The sequence below is a fragment of the Sinohyriopsis cumingii genome, chromosome 5 (genome assembly GCF_028554795.1).
Source record: "Sinohyriopsis cumingii isolate HCF-2022 chromosome 5, ASM2855479v2, whole genome shotgun sequence".
Taxonomy (NCBI): Eukaryota; Metazoa; Mollusca; class Bivalvia; order Unionida; family Unionidae; genus Sinohyriopsis; species Sinohyriopsis cumingii.
Window position 1 is genome coordinate 36959468 of NC_142965.1, and position 20426 is coordinate 36979893.

The 20426-nt window shown below is 34.9% G+C and overlaps 1 protein-coding gene across 2 annotated transcripts in view; it reads left to right on the forward strand.

Annotated features, from left to right (window-relative positions):
- Positions 1-20426, forward strand: part of LOC149798948 (alpha-1,2-mannosyltransferase ALG9-like) — a 98436-nt gene that overhangs the window by 2748 nt on the left and 75262 nt on the right. For both annotated transcript variants that reach the window (XR_016421045.1, XM_089957868.1), the window contains exons 2-4: positions 5253-5397; positions 12018-12152; positions 17170-17240. Coding sequence is in view for 1 of the 2 variants with exons in the window: in XM_089957868.1 (XP_089813994.1) it covers positions 5253-5397; positions 12018-12152; positions 17170-17240 (351 nt within the window). In the remaining variant the exon portion in view is untranslated. The remainder of the gene's footprint in view (positions 1-5252; positions 5398-12017; positions 12153-17169; positions 17241-20426) is intronic.

Here is a 20426-nt window from a genome sequence, read left to right on the forward strand (position 1 = left end):
AAATGACTTAATTATTCAAGACTTCTGAGGATTAAAGTGTGTATGTATATATATATATATATATATATATATATATATATATATATATATATATATATATATGTATATTTTGAGCATTATTTAATTTCATCTTTTGTATCAGAACATGTATTGTTGTATAAGTATAGATACATTTATATATCAATGAATATTTCTTCCCGTTTTGGCTATGATGTTGTAGCCTCAGCAAGTTGAGGTTACAGAATGATGTTATAGTTGTTGATGGAGCCAAAAAATTAGAAATCCAAGTTAGCAAATAGTCTTTGTCTCTTACAAAGCGTGAACATCATATGGGAAAAAAATTCTGTGTATCTTGCTCAGCAAGTCATATTTTTTAATCAAAATGGTAGTCTATTATGTTTTGATTGTTTAAAGCAGTGGTTCCCAAACTTCTGCAGTTGTTCCTAAACTACCCAAACTTATGAATCTGTGGATCCCTTTCCTAACTAATGTGGCACACAGATTGAGAACCACTGGTTTGCTTTTGGTAAGATCTGCATTTGAAACAAGAAATTCTGGTCTGTAATAGTATGTATGCATTTTTATTAACATGAATGAAAGTGATGCAGTAAATACCCAGATGTGAATTATACCTGGCTGCTCCATTGATCAGACATGCCCCAATTCAATTGGGAGTCTTCCGATTGTATGTAGAAGACCTGACTGTCCTGAGTGGGAATGAAATTCTCCCAATTAAAAAGCATGTCAAAGATAAAAATGGACTGGATACCTGTTGATTTTAATGATTGGTTACATGGATATCTGAAGAAAGGGTAATGGTATTAAATGTGCTTAAACTTGAACTGCTTTGTTGTAGTTTGATGCTGGCATGAATGACATGCAAAAGTGTGTTTTTTTCAGTGGTCAAAGTGTACAAGTTGGAGTATATTTTGCAAGTCATATCCATATGATATATATATATATATATATATATATATATATATATATATATATATATATATATATATATATATATATATATCACACAGGTCTTGGAAGTGCTTAATCATGCATATTTGTATGCCAGTTTTTTATCTGGGATGCAGAAAGTCACTTACGCAGGAGTCCTCCATATGTACGCAAATAGCTGGACAGCAAATTCAAATGCTTGCCAGTCCTGCTTCAACCACCTTCTGGGTGGGCAATTATGTTTATCAATTGATCGTTTTAGCTGTGCTGATATTTACAGTGAGAGAATTCGGTACTTGAAAGACCACCAGATGTACATGTTGCCATTGTAAGAGTACATTAGAAGAACAAATGTAGGCGAATAAGTAGTCCATGTTATCTCAGAAACAAGTTAAATTGAAACTTAGACAAAATGCTGTTTACAAATTTGGATAAGTAATTTGGGGTTAAATGGCAAATTGATAAAGATTGTAATGAGATTCAAAAGAGTGCTAAAGTTGCTAGAACTGATAGTTTTCATGGAACACTAAACAGATGTAAAAAAGTGTGTGAGCCTTGCTTAGTACTTGAAATAAAACCTTTCCTTGGCCTGACATAACTCAGTCTCACTCTAATGGACAAACAAGAGCTAAATGTCAGTGGTGTAAAGAATTTGAAATATTAAACTCAATGGCAACCACTGGTTCTTCTCGTCTGGAAATTGAGCTATTTCCGGTATGCTCAATATTCTTTTAGTAGAGGATTGCAATGTTTGCTGGTGCAGACTCCTGTTTTTCCCAAAATAGGGGTCCTGGACTCCAAATTTTAAAATCCTAGTGAGACCTCTGATATAAGCTCTCTCTCTCTCTCTATATATATATATATATATATATATAAAGAATACAGATCATATGGTAAATAACAATCCTTTCAAGTGCACCGGATCCAGCAAGGGATCACATGTGTCAAGGATTGATTAAGATAAATGCAATAAACTGACAAGGAACTGTGCAAAACTAGTATCTTACTAGCCTGAGCATTTTCAATTCTTTAATCAGTCTTTTTCAAAGGCAAATACAAAATATAGATGAGGCAAACAAATAAAACAGAAAAATGGTTATGTTTGCTAAACTTTACATGGCTATTTCTACAGGAATTAAACCATTTAACTTTATTATGTTTCAACTAGTTTATTTCAACTTGTTGCTGATACTGGAAAATATTTGTATTATAATCAATGAGCCATAATGACATCTGTTATTTTATGTAAATTTAGGTAAGCGCAAATTATATCCCGGATATTTCATTGTTATAGTAGTCATTATAGCTATTAAGCAAATTTTGAGAATTATTTAAAAGAAAATGTGTCGGCTGCATAAGATAATTTTTTTTGTGCATGGCTGTCTTTTTCTAGTCTTATTGGTTTAAACCGCTTGGTTTCAGTGTTTTAAGGCGGCATATCCAGTAAGATTCCTTTTCTTTCCTGGTTTGGGAACTCCAGTTGGGGTTATGAGCAGTTGCAATAAGTGTTATATCACTGAAAGTGGGCTTCTATACAGATTCTTTGTCATCCAGTCAGATCTATGAAGGTTGATCCTTTTGTGTAGCTTTTCAGTTTCTCTGGCATACTGAAGGCTACAGATCTTATATGTGATGAGATAAATGACATTCTCTGTTTTGCATGTTTTGTTTGGACCATGTATGTTTAGTCTTTCTGTAGTTACTTTGCTAGAAAATGTCCTGGTCTCTATCATATGTTGACAGGTTTTGCACCTTTTATAGCCACCGGGGCCAGATTGACTAGGGTGGTCTTGATTAGTGATTGGTGTTAGCTTTGCCTTGACTAGGATGTCCTTGAGGTTTTCTGGTCTCCGGTAAGGCTACTACAGGTTTGTTTGGGAGGATTAACTTTAGTGCATCCGATGATTCCACAATGGGCCAGTGTTTCCTGAAGATTTTACCTACATAGGGGTTGTCTGGATGGTAGGTCAGGATAAATGGTATCCTATCAGCCTTTCCCTTCTTTCCATATTTTAGTAGGTCATTGCGGTTTGTTTGTTTAGCCCTTTGGGTTGCCTCTGTAATCAGGTGTTTGTCGTAACCTCGGTAAATTAAATGTTTAGATAGCTATTGAGACCTTTTTAGTAATGTTTCCTTGTTGGAGCAAATTCTGCATATCCTCAGTGCCTGGCTGTATATGATGTTCCTAATGCAGCGTTTTGGATGACAGCTGCTTGGGAGCAGATACTGGTGTTTGTTGGTTTCGTGTAGATGTCTGTATGGAGTTTGTTTTCTACCAGTCTGGTTGTTGCGTCCAGGAAGACTTGGTTTGAGTTGGAGACTTCTGCCATGAATTTTATTGAGAGATGGAAGTTGTTTGCCTTTGATATGAAATCATCCAGACTTTCTCTTCCATGTTGCAGCTTCATTTCTACAACATCGATAAAGTGTACCCACAGGTATGGTGTAAGTTCAACTGAAGCTAAAAGTTTTTTACAGGAAAACTGGAGGGTCAACTTTTAGCATCAGTTGAACTTATTTCAGCCACTTATGCTAATTTTCCCTGAATTTTTGGCACTTGTTATGTTTTTATGACATTTATGACTGTATTCTTTCATGTTGTCATCTAAGCTCTAATGTTTTTGTTGCAGTTGCTTATAAGGCAGTGAATGTTTATCAAAAACTGATCTCAAAATAAAACCTTTTATGTTGTATAATTTTGAATCAGTTAACATGGCCTATTCGATTAATCAAGTTTTGACACTAGCATGATAAACTATATCAAGTATTGACATTAATGCATTGGCATGGGTACTAGACTAGTTGACCTGTGCAGTGACTGTTTCTGCAGCTGGCACCTATATTTACTTGATGCCTAGGATAACATATGACCATTTCGGCCATAGACATTTATTGTAACTCATCACATGCAGGATTTTTGCAGGAATTCATTTTGCAATAAAACCATGATTAATTAACCTTGAAGGGGAAAGCCGTTACACATTTACTTATTACACACATCACACACAAGACTCCTTGCTGACTTAAGATAGCTACCAGCAGAAATTTTGTTTATATAAAGGATTTGTAAGAGTATAGTGATCTGTCGGCAAATTTACTAATCTTGGATGAATGAGCATTATGTTTTGAGCCCAGAGAAACAATTTGTATCAGGATATTGTAACATCAGTAATGTCAACATGACATAAAGTATGTGAAATTGTTTACGTAAGTAGTCTGGGCTGATTGAATCCAATAGTCCATCATCCCAGATTATTTATTTTGAAAGTGATACTGTAAAGCAGACTTACAACTGACAAACTGTCACATGCATGAAATTGCAAAATTACTGAATTTTATGTATTGGTAAAGGAACCACTTCAAATGATACATAATCAGTAAGAAGAATTAGCAGTGTTTTAAATGGCCTTGGCTATGGTGTTTACTCAAATGAGATATTCACAAGTTAATGACCCCATGATTTCAATCTGGTGAGTCAGTGCAAATGAATGAATGGTACTTTACCTACATTAGTGTCAGTTTCCTTTATCAACTAATTAAATGACAATAGTATTAAATTTTTTTGAACTTCCCACAAGCAAAGTTAATTGCACAAATTATCAAACCCAAATTGAAACAACAACAATTGAAATGCAGTGTGTACTCCAGGATAAGAAAGTTGTTTAATTTTTTGGTGTTAATTACAAAAACAAACTCAGGGCAAGCAAGGGACTTTCTCGGCAGTTTATAAAGTCTTGAGGAAAGATCATACTGAAAGTCTGAAGTACAATAAATTCCTTTTCATTCTTGCTGATGGAAGTACTGATACATGTTTTTCTGTGTTGTAGCAAGAAATAGTATATACATCTATAAGATGCCTTGACAATGAAAACTTGAAAATTTAAGCCCTTTGAAGAAATAAATACATTGTATATATTTCTTTGTTCTTTCCATTGATTGAAGTGCATACATCTCATTGAATACAGATATGATTTAAATGTTGGGAGAAACTAAAATGAACAAGTGAATTTCTGAAACTGCTTGTCCTTGACAAGTATACGAGAAAAGAACATTTGATCAGTCGTGTTCTTACAATATTTCATAAGCCTGCTTAGTGAAATGGTCAACTCTTATATAAAATTAGACAGGTGAGCAATATCAGGCCCACTTGGGCCTCCTATAATCTTTACACATTTGGAACTTGACTTTTAATCAACATTATAGCCATGATTTATTTTGACATACCATTAAATCACACATCATCATCATCATCATCATCATCATCATCATCGTTAATCATTTCATCTACTGGTTTATAATTTCAGAGATGCACCAGATCCAGAGCCAGTTACTCAACCCTGGACCCCAGGGGCGTACACAGCATTCAAAATCATCATGTCTGCCCGGCTTTGTGCAGCAGCCTGGAATATTGTCGGAGATTGTGATGAGACGTACAATTACTGGGAACCTGTATGTTATAGTAAACTCGGCACAGCTTAAATCTAGAGCTCTTCCTAGATATCATTAAGGGTGTAGTTTAATCAGTCCAGTTTTGTAACAACCAAAGATTCCACTATACTGATAATATTTATAAAAGTTGCTTACAGAAATTGGACAAAATGCATATATAATGCAAAATTCTAATTTTAAAGTGATAAAATTAGTTTTTGCAAGCAAGTAATGTGACATGTTGAGGCCTTGAAAAGGTATGATAGAGCAGTGAAAGTTTACATGACCTCATCACTTGACTGTTTTGATTTGAATACTACACCCAATATGTGGCTTAGCTATTTACATAACTTTGTTGCTGTAATCTACCCCATAATGTTATGATGATTGACATGACGCAATTAGTTAAGTTGTTTGAAAAAAATTCGGACCCCCAAAGACTGGAGAAATGCAAATTTAACCCAAGCTGATCAAGGGATTCATTTGGTTGTATAATATCTTGAAGTACCCATTGTAGGCTGAGGCTTTCATCTTTGTTCCCTCCTTTAGGAGCCACAAAAAGAGGATAAAGATGCACAATCAATCCGATTGATGTTAGATTGACTAAATAGATTGTGCTCATTACCAAAGAAGCTGGTGATCAGTTCCATTGACTGATTTTGGGCTCTTGACACATCAAATGTTTACACTACTTGCTAATTTCATTGAGCATGGGGTAGTCGGTCGTGTGTTTAGTTCACATGTAGAATGATGACATTATCCAAACTGACATAGATCAGAATTTGAATTTTACCATTCTTAAGGCACTGTGTTAAAACCATGGTTGTCATAAAGTAATTGATAGTACAACTTTATGGACAGTTTTTTAAAGAAGAGATCATTCATATTTATTTAAATAACTAATCAGCTTAGTGTTGTTTGCTGCATAGCTGTCATTGAAGCTGAGTGATTTATTTTGATGGATATTTGATTTGTGCTTATAGGGGTGGTAGTTCTTTTAACCAATGAGGCAACCATCACTTGTTGTTGTAGTTCTGTTCTTTGTTTTTGGAGTGGGAGGGGTATTTGTGGAGTTCAATCCATGAAATTAAATACTTACAAATTTGCAATGTTTAACAGCTAAAGCCATGAAATTAAATACTTACAAATTTGCAATGTTTAACAGCCAAAGCCATGAAATTAAATACTTACAAATTTGCAATGTTTAACAGCCAAAGCCATGAAATTAAATACTTACAAATTTGCAATGTTTAACAGCCAAAGCCATGAAATTAAATACTTACAAATTTGCAATGTTTAACAGCCAAAGCCATGAAATTAAATACTTACAAATTTGCAATGTTTAACAGCCAAAGCCATGAAATTAAATACTTACAAATTTGCAATGTTTAACAGCCAAAGCCATGAAATTAAATACTTACAAATTTGCAATGTTTAACAGCCAAAGCCATGAAATTAAATATTTACAAATTTGCAATGTTTAACAGCCAAAGCCATGAAATTAAATACTTACAAATTTGCAATGTTTAACAGTCAAATCCATGAATTACATAACCACAAAAATGTCTTTTGTTTTTTTTTTACAAAACTCTGAAGATTTAGACTAATGAGAATAATCTGTTTGAATTTCTCGAATAAACAAGAAACATTTATGGATATTTGCAACACATTGTTTTTTATCTCCAAATGACAACTTTTTTACCTGTTAGGAATCATTGAGTACCACTTTTTCTATTTCTGGAATGACCACTGTACACCTGCAAAAATGTAGTTTTATTTATACATAAACAGTGTTATTCACTGTCTGTATCTTTCTGAGTGACAGTTCATTCAAATGTTTGTTATGTGATAGTATATTTATATGCTGTATTTAAGAATTCAGTTACGGTATAGAGAGGCTGTGAAGTTGTAGAATGAAAATTGCTGAAGACAATAAGGTAAAGGAAATCTCCCTAAAGTTTATTGGCTTTGGGAGAACACTGCTAAAGCCTAGTACATATATTATTAATTCTGCATACATGGAAATTGGTATAATATGAATGACACCCATTAGGATATCTGTTTAAGATTGCTCTCAATATAAAGGATTATACCAATTTAAAATTTACAAAAGAACACTTACATGTACATGTAGAGTTCTGGTGTGCATTTTGACTGCATTTAAAGGAACACATAAACAATTACCATATATATACTAAATGGGTTTACACTGGTAAATTATTAATATTCACCCCCCCCCTTGCTTGCTGGGTTTACATTGGTAAGACCCTCCACCTTATGAATATCATCAGCTTTGTTGCTATTTAAAGCTATAAACATGGTGTACAAAGCAAGGCATGAAAATGGGGAACAGTATTATTTCTGTTTTCCATTTGCATTGCTTACCCATCATCCTGCATGAATAATAACGAGCTAGCTGTCTGTTAGGCATGCTGACTTGATATTGCATCCCTGGTTAAATATACTCCCTCGATAACTTGCACCCTGATAACTTGCAAACCTGCTTATAACGTGGGGTCAGGCATGGATCCCATTTTTTAAAACCAGAAAATACCCCAAAAATTGATCCCTATTTGTTGAACTTGAAGAAAATCGCAATCAAAATTGGTAACGGAAACTTTGATGTATCGCTCGTTTTATAGTCGAAAACAGTAGATAGGACCTGGAAATTTTAATAAATACAATAAAATATCAAATTTAAAAATAGGTCATACAATTTTTTACATTTTCTTTCCAAACGACATGCCTAGTACACCGCAATTAACGATATGCAAGGAATTTAGATCAATGAAAATGGGGGGCCCCGAGTGGTCTGAAGCGCTCTCCGTTACGGATCACTGCCATCTCACCTCTGTCTGTGTGGGTTTGAGTCTCAGATTCAGCCAATGTAGGTATGTGAGAAAGCATGCCAGTAGTTCTCGTGGGTCGGTGGTTCTTTCTGGGGTTTTCCCGGGTTCTTCCTCCACCATTAATACTGGCCACCATGTATAACCTATCGTGTGCTGAAAAATGGCGTTAAACCCCACAACAACAACATCATTGAAAATATCAATTACGCCGAGTGGAGGCAGTACTTTAATAAATGCAAATTAAATATTTTTTGTATCAATTGAAATTTGTGTTCTAGTTCTGTCTTTTAGTTCCTTTTAAGTGTTATCATCATAAATGCAATGTGTCCTCTTGAAATGAAACATGAAATGTGTCAATCTTCTGTAACAGCTATGTCTGTGAGCGTTTCTCTGAGAACCTAATTAGGTGCCGAACTTGTTTTGATAACTGACTTCTGGAAGTATTTATTGTATTGTTGCACTGAATTAAACGCTGGCCTCCTTTGTATTATGATGTTAATTATGTGTTTTGAATCAAATAAAGTAGGTGGGATAAAAGAAAAGTTAAAAGGAATGAAAATCCAACAAACTTAAAATCTAGCGGCCCCAGTCGTATGTCGGGTGAACTCACTTCATTTGATCAATCGAACACTTATAAATGTTATTGTGTATGTTACATAAATTGCCTTAAATTAACCGACTCTTTCATTACTGTGATCAAAGATAACAAGGCAACCAAGCGAAATGAATACTTCATAAAATAAAGAGCTTGATTTCACAGATATGTTCCATAGTCGGCAAGCAAGTTTTGGAGAATCCTTGAACTGGCACTTAGAGATATCCTCAGGGATGATAAGAAGTTTCATTATTACTTCCAATGAAATCACGACATCAGTATTGTACTAATTGAACAATACAAAAATTGAGTTTCGACACAGACGATTGTCACACAAAATAAATGTCGCATGTTTTAAAAGAAAAAAAGGAATCTTGTTTGGCGGTGTATCAACAGTTAGCCTAGTTCCTTGCTCTTGGGACTCCTGATTTGGCAGGATAATATTAAACGCCACTATGAGAACCTCATCAAGAAAACAAAAAGCAGTGATCTAATACACAGATTTTTTCTGCGTACACATGTTGGTTGTTTAAACCAGTTGGAACGATCTTTCATATGTTGGACATTTTGAAAATAAATGTTATTTAAACAGAATAACGAACAACTTCATTAGAAAGAGCGCGTTATTAAAAATTATTGTTGACATGGATGTAAAATAAGGATTCGGTCAATAAACAGCCCAGTTCCCTAATGCCACTTCCCTGCCTCTCCTCCACGGTTTCTCGATGTTAAAGCGATTTTTTTCCAATTTTTGGAGGTCCCTCGGTAACTTGCACCTCACTTATAGTGCAGTCTATGTTTGTGGACCCTGTTGTGCGCGAGTTATTGAGGGAGAGGTGTAGTGAGTGGTACCTATGTGATTATTTGACATTTAAGCTAGGAATTAGCAACATAATAAATGCTTGCAATAATAATGTTTGTGACTCAAAAGGAACCTTGATAATGGTAGCTGCTGATTCTACTGAGATATTTAGTGTTTTCTGTAATTGTGACACATCAGCTGTAGAATGACTGATATACATAGTGTTTTCTATAATTGTGATATATCCACTATACTATGACTGATATAATAGAGTGTTTGCTGTAATTGTAATTGTGACACATCCAATGTTTTATGATTTGGACTAATTGCGAAATTTGAAGCTACAGTTTTTCCAGATTTAGATATAAAAAAAACAATGCTTCACCAATTTCATTTGTTTTCAACTTTGATTTAGAAACATGGAGATTTTTGTAGCATTTAGAAAAACAGAACTACTTAAAAGATTATGATGAAATACACAGATTGTATATTGACCTGAATACTCTTCACAGCAAATTATAATGAAATATACAGATTGTATATTGACTTGAATACTCTTCACAAGAAATTATGATGAATACACATATTATACATTGACCTGGATACACTTCACATCAAATCATGATGGAATACACAGATTATTCATTGACCTGGATATTCTTCAGAACAAATTATGCTGAAATACACATATTGTACATTGACCTGAATAGTCCTCACAACAAATTATGGACTGCTTCAGTGGTCTAGTGGTTAGAGCATCCGCCTCAGATGTGGGTGGTAGTGGGTTTGTTTCCAGGCTGAGTCATACCAAAGACTTACAAAAATGGTGCTAACAGCTTCCTCGCTTGGCACTTAGCATTAAGATGTTGGTATTAGGACTGGTCAGCCTGGTGTCAGGATAATGTGACTTGGTGGGACATCATGCTACATGTCTGCGGCATGATGCTCCAGTGCTAGACATCACTATAAACTGTCACACTGTAGACATCATAGTAATATGACTGAAAAATTGTTAAAGCTATGTTACAAATCCAAATCACACACACACACACACACACACACACAATAAATTGTGAATAAATACACAGATTGTACATTGACCTGAATATTCTTCAGAAGAAATTGCAATGAAATACGCTGATTATACATTGACCTGAATACTCCTCACATCAAATCATGATGAAATACACAGATTGTATATTGACCTGAATACTCCTCACAACAAATTATGATTGAATACACAGATTGTACATTGACCTGAATACTCTTCGCAACAAATTATGATGAAATACACATATTATACATTGACCTGAATACTCCTCACAACAAATTATGAATGAATACTCAGATTGTACATTGACCTGAAAACTCCTCACAACTAATTATGATGAAATACACATATTATACATTGACCTGAATACTCCTCACAACAAATTATGAATGAATACTCAGATTGTACATTGACCTCAATACTCTTCAGAACCAATTATGATGAAATACACAGATTATACATTGACCTGAATGTTCCTCAAATCAAATCATGATGAAATATATAGATTATACATTGACCTGGATATTCTTCAGAACTAATTATGCTGAAATACACATATTGTACATTGACCTGGGCACTCCTCACAACAAATTATGAATGAATACACAGATTATACATTGATCTGGATATTCCTCAGAACAAATTATGCTGAAATACACATATTGTACATTGACCTGAGTACTCCTCACAACAAATTATGAATGAATATACAGATTGCACATTGACCTAACAACTCTTCAGAACAAATTATGATGAAATACACAGATTGCACATCGACCTGAATACTCTTCAGAACAAATTACGATGAAATACACCAACTGTATATCCAACTGAAGATAAAGCTATAGACAGACAGTTAGAAAGTGCAAGGGCAGAGGTGTATACTTCATTTATTAAGAATTCCACAACCTGAACACACAGACATTGTTAAATTGTTGGAAGTCATGTTAGTTGCAAGATCCTCTAAAGCAGAATGTAAATGAGAGTTCAGTCAATACCAGGTTAAGGGACTGATCACTTAATTGGGGTGGGTTAAAATATTCTTTCCAGTCAGGATATTTATTTTTCTCAAGCTAATTGTTTCCCAAGACATATGATGGATAGAATTAGTATTTTAATTCTTTTTTTTATGTCATGATTTGATTTGAGGAACAATAAAAATATAGCCATGTCAGGCAAGTGGAGTTTTAGACAGGGCAAGTGAAGTTTTCAAAGCCACTTGTTATGGGAATATGTCTGACAAAACTGTATTTTTTGGAAAACTTTATTTTATTAAGTTTGGATATCTTTTGTATGAATAGCCAGATTGAATAATCTTACATATGCAAGCATAATACTTTTCAGACCCATTACTTGATGTTTGGCAAGGGATTCCAAACATGGGAATATTCACCACAGTATGCAATAAGATCATATGCATACATTTTCCTGCATACCCTTCCCATGAGGCTCTACACTCTCTTGTTTGGACAAAATAAGGTAATTGTGCCATTTCATTGCATGAAATATAATTATCTTTAAACTGTTTCTTGGCTTTCTTCCATCATAGTATGAAATAATAATTGTAGAAAGGTTTGTTCAGTAATTAAATTGTTTTAATTGGGGGCTTTTTATTGAAAAGGAACTTCTTTATGATAAATTGCTCCTCTCTGATCTCGAGTACCACATCTCCGCCCCCACCCACCCCCAGTTATTTTACAGGTGCCATGCCTGTGCAAGCACCAGATGTAAAATCCTGGATTATATTAGGGTTGTGGTGCATGTGATCACCACATATCAACTCCAGATTATGTTACAATTGTAATACCTGCAAGTACCACAAATGCTAGAAGTTATCATAAAATAACATTTGTCGTCATTTGTGACATTTACTCTTCTTCAGAAGACCGCTCAGGTGGCCTAGCGTTTAGAGCTTCCACCTCAGATACGGGAGGTCATGGGTTCAATCCCCGGCCAAGTCATACCAAAGACTTACAAAAATGGTACTAACAGCTTCCTCGCTTGGCGCTCGGCATTACGAGGTTAGTGTTAGGTCTGGTCATCCTGTTGTCGGGATAATGTGACTGGGTGGGACATCATGCTACATGTCTGTGACATGATGCCCCAGTACTAGACATCACTATAAACTGCCACACTGCAGACATCATAGTGATATGACTAAAAAATTGTTAAAGCTACATTAAAAATACAAATCTCACACACTCACACACTTTTTCAGAAGTAAGTTTTTCAATATGACATTAATTGCTGATTTTTAAAGCAGTGTTGCCAGCAAAGGATTAAATTGGGACATTTTACCATTGCTGTGACATTTACTATTGACAATGCACTGGTAAATGTCACACATTTTACCATTGCTGTGACATTTACTGTTGACATTGCACTGGTAAATATCACATATTTTGACAGTTACTGTTGAATAAGTACAGCCAAAGTGTTAAATATCATATGGTTTCAGATAAAAATTGTGTTTCCATTTAAGTGATTTCCATCATTTTATTAGCCTGTGTGTGTTTTGGATTTTTAAAATAGTTTAACATATCATTATGATGTCTGCAGTGTGACAGTTTATAGTGATATCTAGCACTGAGGCATCATGCTGCAGAAATGTGGCATCATGTCCAACCCAGTCACATTATCCTGACACCAGGCTGGCCAATCCTAACCCTAACCTCTTAATGGTGATCACCAAGTGAGGCAGCTCTTAGTAACTTGTATAAGTCTTTGGTATGACTCTGGTGGGGTTTGAACCCCTCCGACCTCCAGTGTCCATTTATGGGGTTTCCATCATTATATTAGCTGTTGTTCAGGTAAAAGTTGTGTCTCCATTTTAGCCATTTCTGCCATTATATTAGCTCTCTTTTCAGATATTTGGTAATCAGACATGCCCCTTGTTTCATCTGTTTTCTTTAGTACATCTTTCTGTGCATCCATTTATTTTTCTTGTATGATATTTCACAAAGAAAATAGTATATCTCATCCTAACTACCTCTAATCTACCTACAAAATATCAATATATCTGTTTCTTAGATTAAAATTGTTTGAATGTGGCAGCAGAGTTTGAAAAACAATTCCAAATAGTTTATTATAAGGATCAAGGATCTCGTCATAAATCATAAAATGTCAGCATTATCATATTTTTGGAAATACACCAGATTCTGCATGTTAGCCTATCTCCTGCTCTCTTTTATAGTTAATGGTGTTTGATTTCTTTGGGTGTACACAATACGTAAAAATTCCTGGGAGATGAAAGTCACTCACTTATTTTGACTGCAAGAACAAACTTAAAAACCTAATAATGTTTCCTACCTTAAATATTCTCAGCAGGTTTTTTAATGTATTCTAATTTCATGGTGTTTGTTTTTGTAATCATATCATTATATGTTTTGTATCTTATAGATGTTTTCTAATGTTGTAAAGCGCTTAGAGCTTCTAAAGATTAGGCGCTATACAAAGTCCTCATTATTATTATTATTATTATAACAGATGCCTTTCGATCACAGCAAGAGATGTTATCTTGAAAGGGCTCTCTCGTTCTTTTTAGAACTTGACTGTCTGGATAGGGCACTCGTTTTCTTGTCAAACTTGACTGTCTGGAAAGGGCACTCATTCTCTTGTCAACTTGACTGTCTGGAAAGGGCACTCTCATTCTCTTGTCAAACTGTCTGGAAAGGGCACTCTTTCTCTTGTCAACTTGACTGTCATGAATGAATTCAAAAGTCCCATGTTCCCATACTCTTCCTTCCCATTTAGGATTTTCTCAAGCTGTATCCTTAACCATTCTGACTGAATTAATTCTCACCTTTTATCTATATGATTCTCCAAGTGAGGGAATTAGAGTCCAGAACAACCCTGATTGCTCGCCTCAGGTGTGCAAAGTCATGGATCAGCTACTTCATTCTAAAAGTAAAGATTTCCTGGAAAGTTCCCTTGGCTGCAGATAGAAAAATTTGTCTGAAAAAGTGATGGACAGATTTGCTTGGTCAAGGAAATGCTTTGTTAAGAGTCCTTGAAGAAAAACAAATTCTCACAAGGGTATGAGCATTGAGATAGGTCTACCTTAAAAATTCTTTGCTACAAAATAGCTAACTTCCTTCTGTGTTTCTTCAAGGAGTTAAAGCTATCCCAAATCAAAAATCGAGGGCAAAAGTTCCATGATCTCAAACACATTATGCCATCATGAAAGGGAGAATATATTTTAAAACAAAGACATGTCTGACCTTCTGGCCAAAAGTTTTACTTTACCAAAGGTCATGGCCATTTGTCCAAACAGAAACCTACCATTGGTTTAGACGTGAAAGAACAAGGTACCTTTGAAACTTATGTCTAGAGCCTGACTGACTTGTGTTTCATACAAGACCTGTCCCCTAATCACACTGGCCACACCAGGCAGAATCTGTGTGATCTATGCCTCATCCATCAATTTAAACTATATGCATCTCCACCAAATGGTTTAGTTCTTTTGATGATTGCACCTGCTTAGCTAATGTAATCTATATGCAGCTCCACCACAGTGGGTCAGATTCTTTTATGATGGCCCATGCTTTGCCAAGAACAGGCTCCCACTCATGAAAAATCAGTCTTTTATCTTGAAATCACTTTCTTCTTTGGACATATCTTCTTAGAGCCATGATATTTCTCTTCTCAGACAGTGACCTTCTGGATCTGCTTGATTATCAACTCAGCCTACAAGGAAGTAGCCCAAGATCAACTATGCCTAAAGGGAATTAGCCCAATATCAACTCAGCCTACACAGTAGCCCAATCTGACTTGTGGCTCAGTCTGCAAGGAAGTAGTCTAAAATCAGATGAATTTCTTATCTATATAAACTCATGAGGTTAAGGTGATAACCAAAGCAGGCAGACACATCTGTTCCTTGACTGACCACCTTCTCCAGCTTTAACCTCAGAGACCTTTCATCAAAAATGGGTCACTGTGTCCTTGTGGGTCCTATACCAGCAGCACAATAAGGCTAACTTCCCAGGTCATTCTTTAGCTCATGAAGATGCAGTTCACTCTACTTCTACTGGATTTGCCAGATAAAACGTTTTTCTTGGGATCTCATCTAGGTAATACCGATGTGCTGACCTTATCTGTAAACAAGACTTCAAGCTTCTTCACATTCATTAGAACAGATCATTGCCACCTCTGTGGTTAGAGGATGTAAATCCCTCAACCTTTGACCTATTCTCCTAATATATTATGATTGGGTAAATTTATTTGATGAAGAAAAGCAATTTGTGGAGCAAAATATATTTCTTTACAAATTCTTATGTCACCTTAATACAGGCACACCCTTTCAGCTCTCTATGTCATTAGATTACTGAAAGAATATGTACATCAACTTAAATAGTAACATATGATTAACAGGATTTTGGGGCTTTCCCTTTATCAAAGGGGAGACCACTTTGTTTGACTTAGGATATGGCAAGCCAATGACATTTTAGCACTTTTGTTGCTAAAATGAGCTAAATTATATGCAGTATGGTGGGGGTTTTTTTTAGCTTGGAAAGGCTGGGTTTTTATCAGTTGGTGAAAGTTCTTCAATGTGCTATGACCTGATAAGTATCCTGAAAGAAACATATTTTGCTCGAAAACATTTTTTGTCATTTTACTTAAGTCATTACCTGTTATTAGCAGGTATTTTCTTTCACAGTTCCAGCTCTTTCTCTGATATTTTTCTTTTCAGAACTTTTAAAACTTAATTTATTGCTAAATATGCATTTTTGCATGTTGCTTTGAAGAGACATTGATTTCAGAACAAATTACTTACTCTAACTTGAAAATTTGTAACACTAACAGACATCACCAGAGTAACTGTAGACATCAGTTCTCAGTTAACAAAATACTGTTGTTTTTAAATGAATTGCTGTCTGAAAATCTTAATTACCACTGGCTATTTGCAATCACTAGTATAAAATCTGAAATGGGTCAAAGTAATGTGATTTTGGCACATACTATAGTTGTCATATCAGGGCCCAAAGTGGCCAAGTGGTTTAAAGTGCTCACCATTATGGATCACTGCCATCTCACTTCTGTCTATGTGGGTTCAAGTCTCGGATTCGGCTAATGTGGTTATGTGAGAAAGCTTGCCAGTAGCTTCTTGTGGGTTGGTGGTTCTTTCTGGGATTTTCCTGTGTTCTTCCTCCACCATTTATACTAGCCGCCATGTATAGCCTATCTTGTGCTGAAAAATGGCATTAACCCCACAACAACAACAACAACAATAGTTATCATATCAGTAAGATACATTTTCTTGAGTAATCAATTTTAAATATTATCATTTTCAAGAATAATATATTGGCTAATTTAATGTGCCCATAAAACTTGTAACACTAATATTGTTTGCTAGGATTTTTTTATTTCCGGTATATTTCTAGTTTGAGTAATTTTTTGATTCCTTACAAGTAAAACCATGTTTGTTTGGTGTTTTTTAAAAAAAAATAATGTGCCAGCACTTTTAATACTTGTATTTTGTTATATTTTTCAATTTCAGATTATGTTGTTTTTCTTCCTACGATGTGTGATGGCCTTTGCTTGTGCCCTATGTGAAATTTATTTTTACAAGTAAGCTTGTTTGATTATATGATTTACTCTTTAGGAATAATGACTTGAATAAAGCTATAGTCTTCTTTGATGCATTTTGACTACCTATAAAGTTGAACACATGTGGAAATATCAGGACAAAGATACAGATTTCCAAGCTTACTAGAGTTAATTGATATGGACAGACTTGAACATATGTACTTTAAATTTTTAAATGTCAGGTTGAAACTTTTGTTCTTTGTTATCCTAATTTCTATATGTATGTAATACATATGGTTATGCTTGACAAGCCAGTGGAAGTGATTACTGTGCTATATGTATGTATGTATGTAATATATATGGTTATGCTTGATAAGCCAGAGGAAGTGATTCCTGTGCTATATGTATGTATGTAATACATATGGTTATGCCTGATAAGCCAGTGGCAGTGATTACTGTGCTATATGTATGTAATACATATGATTATGCTTGACAAGCCAGAGGAAGTGATTCCTGTGCTATATGTATATAATACATATGATTATGCTTGACAAGCCAGAGGAAGTGATTCCTGTGCTATATGTATGTATATAATACATATGATTATGCTTGACAAGCCAGAGGAAGTGATTCCTGTGCTATATGTATGTAGGTAATACATACGGTTATGCTTGACAAGCCATTGGCAGTGATTCCTGTGCTATATGTATATAATACATATGATTATGCTTGACAAGCCAGAGGAAGTGATTCCTGTGCTATATGTATGTAGGTAATACATATGGTTATGCTTGACAAGCCATTGGCAGTGATTACTGTGCTATATGTATCTAATACATATGGTTATGCCTGATAAGCCAAGGGCAGTGGTTATTGTGCTATATGTATGTAATACATATGGTTATGCCTGATAAGCCAAGGGCAGTGATTATTGTGCTATATGTATCTAATACATATGGTTATGCTTGACAAGCCAAGGGCAGTGATTATTGTGCTATATGTATCTAATACATATGGTTATGCCTGATAAGCCAAGGGCAGTGGTTATTGTGCTATATGTATGTAATACATATGGTTATGCCTGATAAGCCAAGGGCAGTGATTATTGTGCTATATGTATCTAATACATATGGTTATGCTTGACAAGCCAAGGGCAGTGATTATTGTGCTATATGTATCTAATACATATGGTTATGCTTGACAAGCCATTGGCAGTGATTATTGTGCTATATGTATCTAATACATATGGTTATGCTTGATAAGCCAAGGGCAGTGATTATTGTGCTATATGTATGTAATACATATGGTTATGCTTGATAAGCTAAGGGCTGTGATTATTGTGCTATATGTATGTAATACATATGGTTATGCTTGACAAGCCATTGGCAGTGATTCCTGTGCTATATGTATGTAATACATATGGTTATGCTTGACAAGCCAGAGGAAGTGATTCCTGTGCTATATGTATGTAATACATATGGTTATGCTTGATAAGCCAGAGGAAGTGATTACTGTGCTATATGTATGTAATACATATGGTTATGCTTGACAAGCCATTGGCAGTGATTACTGTGCTATATGTATCTAATACATATGGTTATGCTTGATAAGCCATTGGCAGTGATTACTGTGCTATATGTATCTAATACATATTGTTATGCTTGATAAGCCATTGGCAGTGATTACTGTGCTATATGTATCTAATACATATGGTTATGCTTGATAAGCCATTGGCAGTGATTACTGTGCTATATGTATCTAATACATATGGTTATGCTTGACAAGCCATTGGCAGTGATTATTGTGCTATATGTATGTAATACATATGGTTATGCTTGACAAGCCATTGGCAGTGATTATTGTGCTATATGTATGTAATACATATGGTTATGCTTGACAAGCCATTGGCAGTGATTACTGTGCTATATGTATCTAATACATATGGTTATGCTTGACAAGCCATTGGCAGTGATTCCTGTGCTATATGTATGTAATACATATGGTTATGCTTGACAAGCCATTGGCAGTGATTATTGTGCTATATGTATGTAATACATATGGTTATGCTTGATAAGCCAAGGGCAGTGATTACTTGGTCTAATAATAGTAACCATATACTTTCTGTGAGTGAATTGGCGTAGTGCCTGTGGCTAGCATTTGACTCATGGGCATGCTGTGTTACATTAATCTCAGAGACCACATAATTACTTCTTTCTATTGCACTGTTCATTTTGCGGAAAGTCAAGAGACAACAAATGGATTATATCAATTTCAACAGATACTATTAATAACTGTCTTTATTGATGCAAGCTTCATAATCCAAAGGACACCTTCAAAACTAGTAATTGTAATAAATACTAAACTAGGGTCATGCTTCCCATAATAGTGAGAGCTTAATCTCTGGAGCCCTCAAGTGACCAGGCATCAATTAAATATAATTTTAACATGACAAAATGGATTTTATATGATAAGTCGGGGTGAAATGCCAATATATGACCAACATTTATACAGTTTTTGAGGTATGACATTATATCTATTGATGTGTGTAAAATATAAAGCCAAATAACTAATAACTATTCGTGACTAATGAAAATTATAAGTAACTTTTATGAGGTCTGTGTTGTCATGTATGTTGTGTTGTTTTGAATGAATTCGTCACATTTAGTATCAATATGTATTTCAGGAAATCAAAATTATTTATTGGATGGAAGTTGCTATTTTGTGAACTTCTCCTGAACTAGTCCATTAACATATTTCGAAATTGCCTCAGGTTGCAAAATATCTTACTATATTATTGGTTTGCAGATTGCCACAGTATCTGCATTATGGCAGTTTGTATTGATGTCTAGCACTGGGGCATCATCCTGCAGACATGTAGCATGATGTCCACCCAATCACATTATCCTGACACCAGGTCGAGCAGTCCTAACACTAACCTCTTAATGCTGCGTGCCAAATTTGGATATAACACAATCGCGGTGTGGCTCCCTAAGTTTTATATACATGTATTTTTCTCACACATAAAAAAAAATTCTTTCTTAAAAGTACAAAAAAACGTAAACATTTTATTATCATTTTGGGGAAGAGATTGCGCATGAATAATACAAGACAATTATGACATGGCTCCTGAAATTGTATGTATTTTTCTCTTACACTAAAAAAGTTTTTTCTTCTTAAAAGTACAAAAACTAAAGTCTCAAAAGATTATTCTAGGATCGCGTAGGTCTT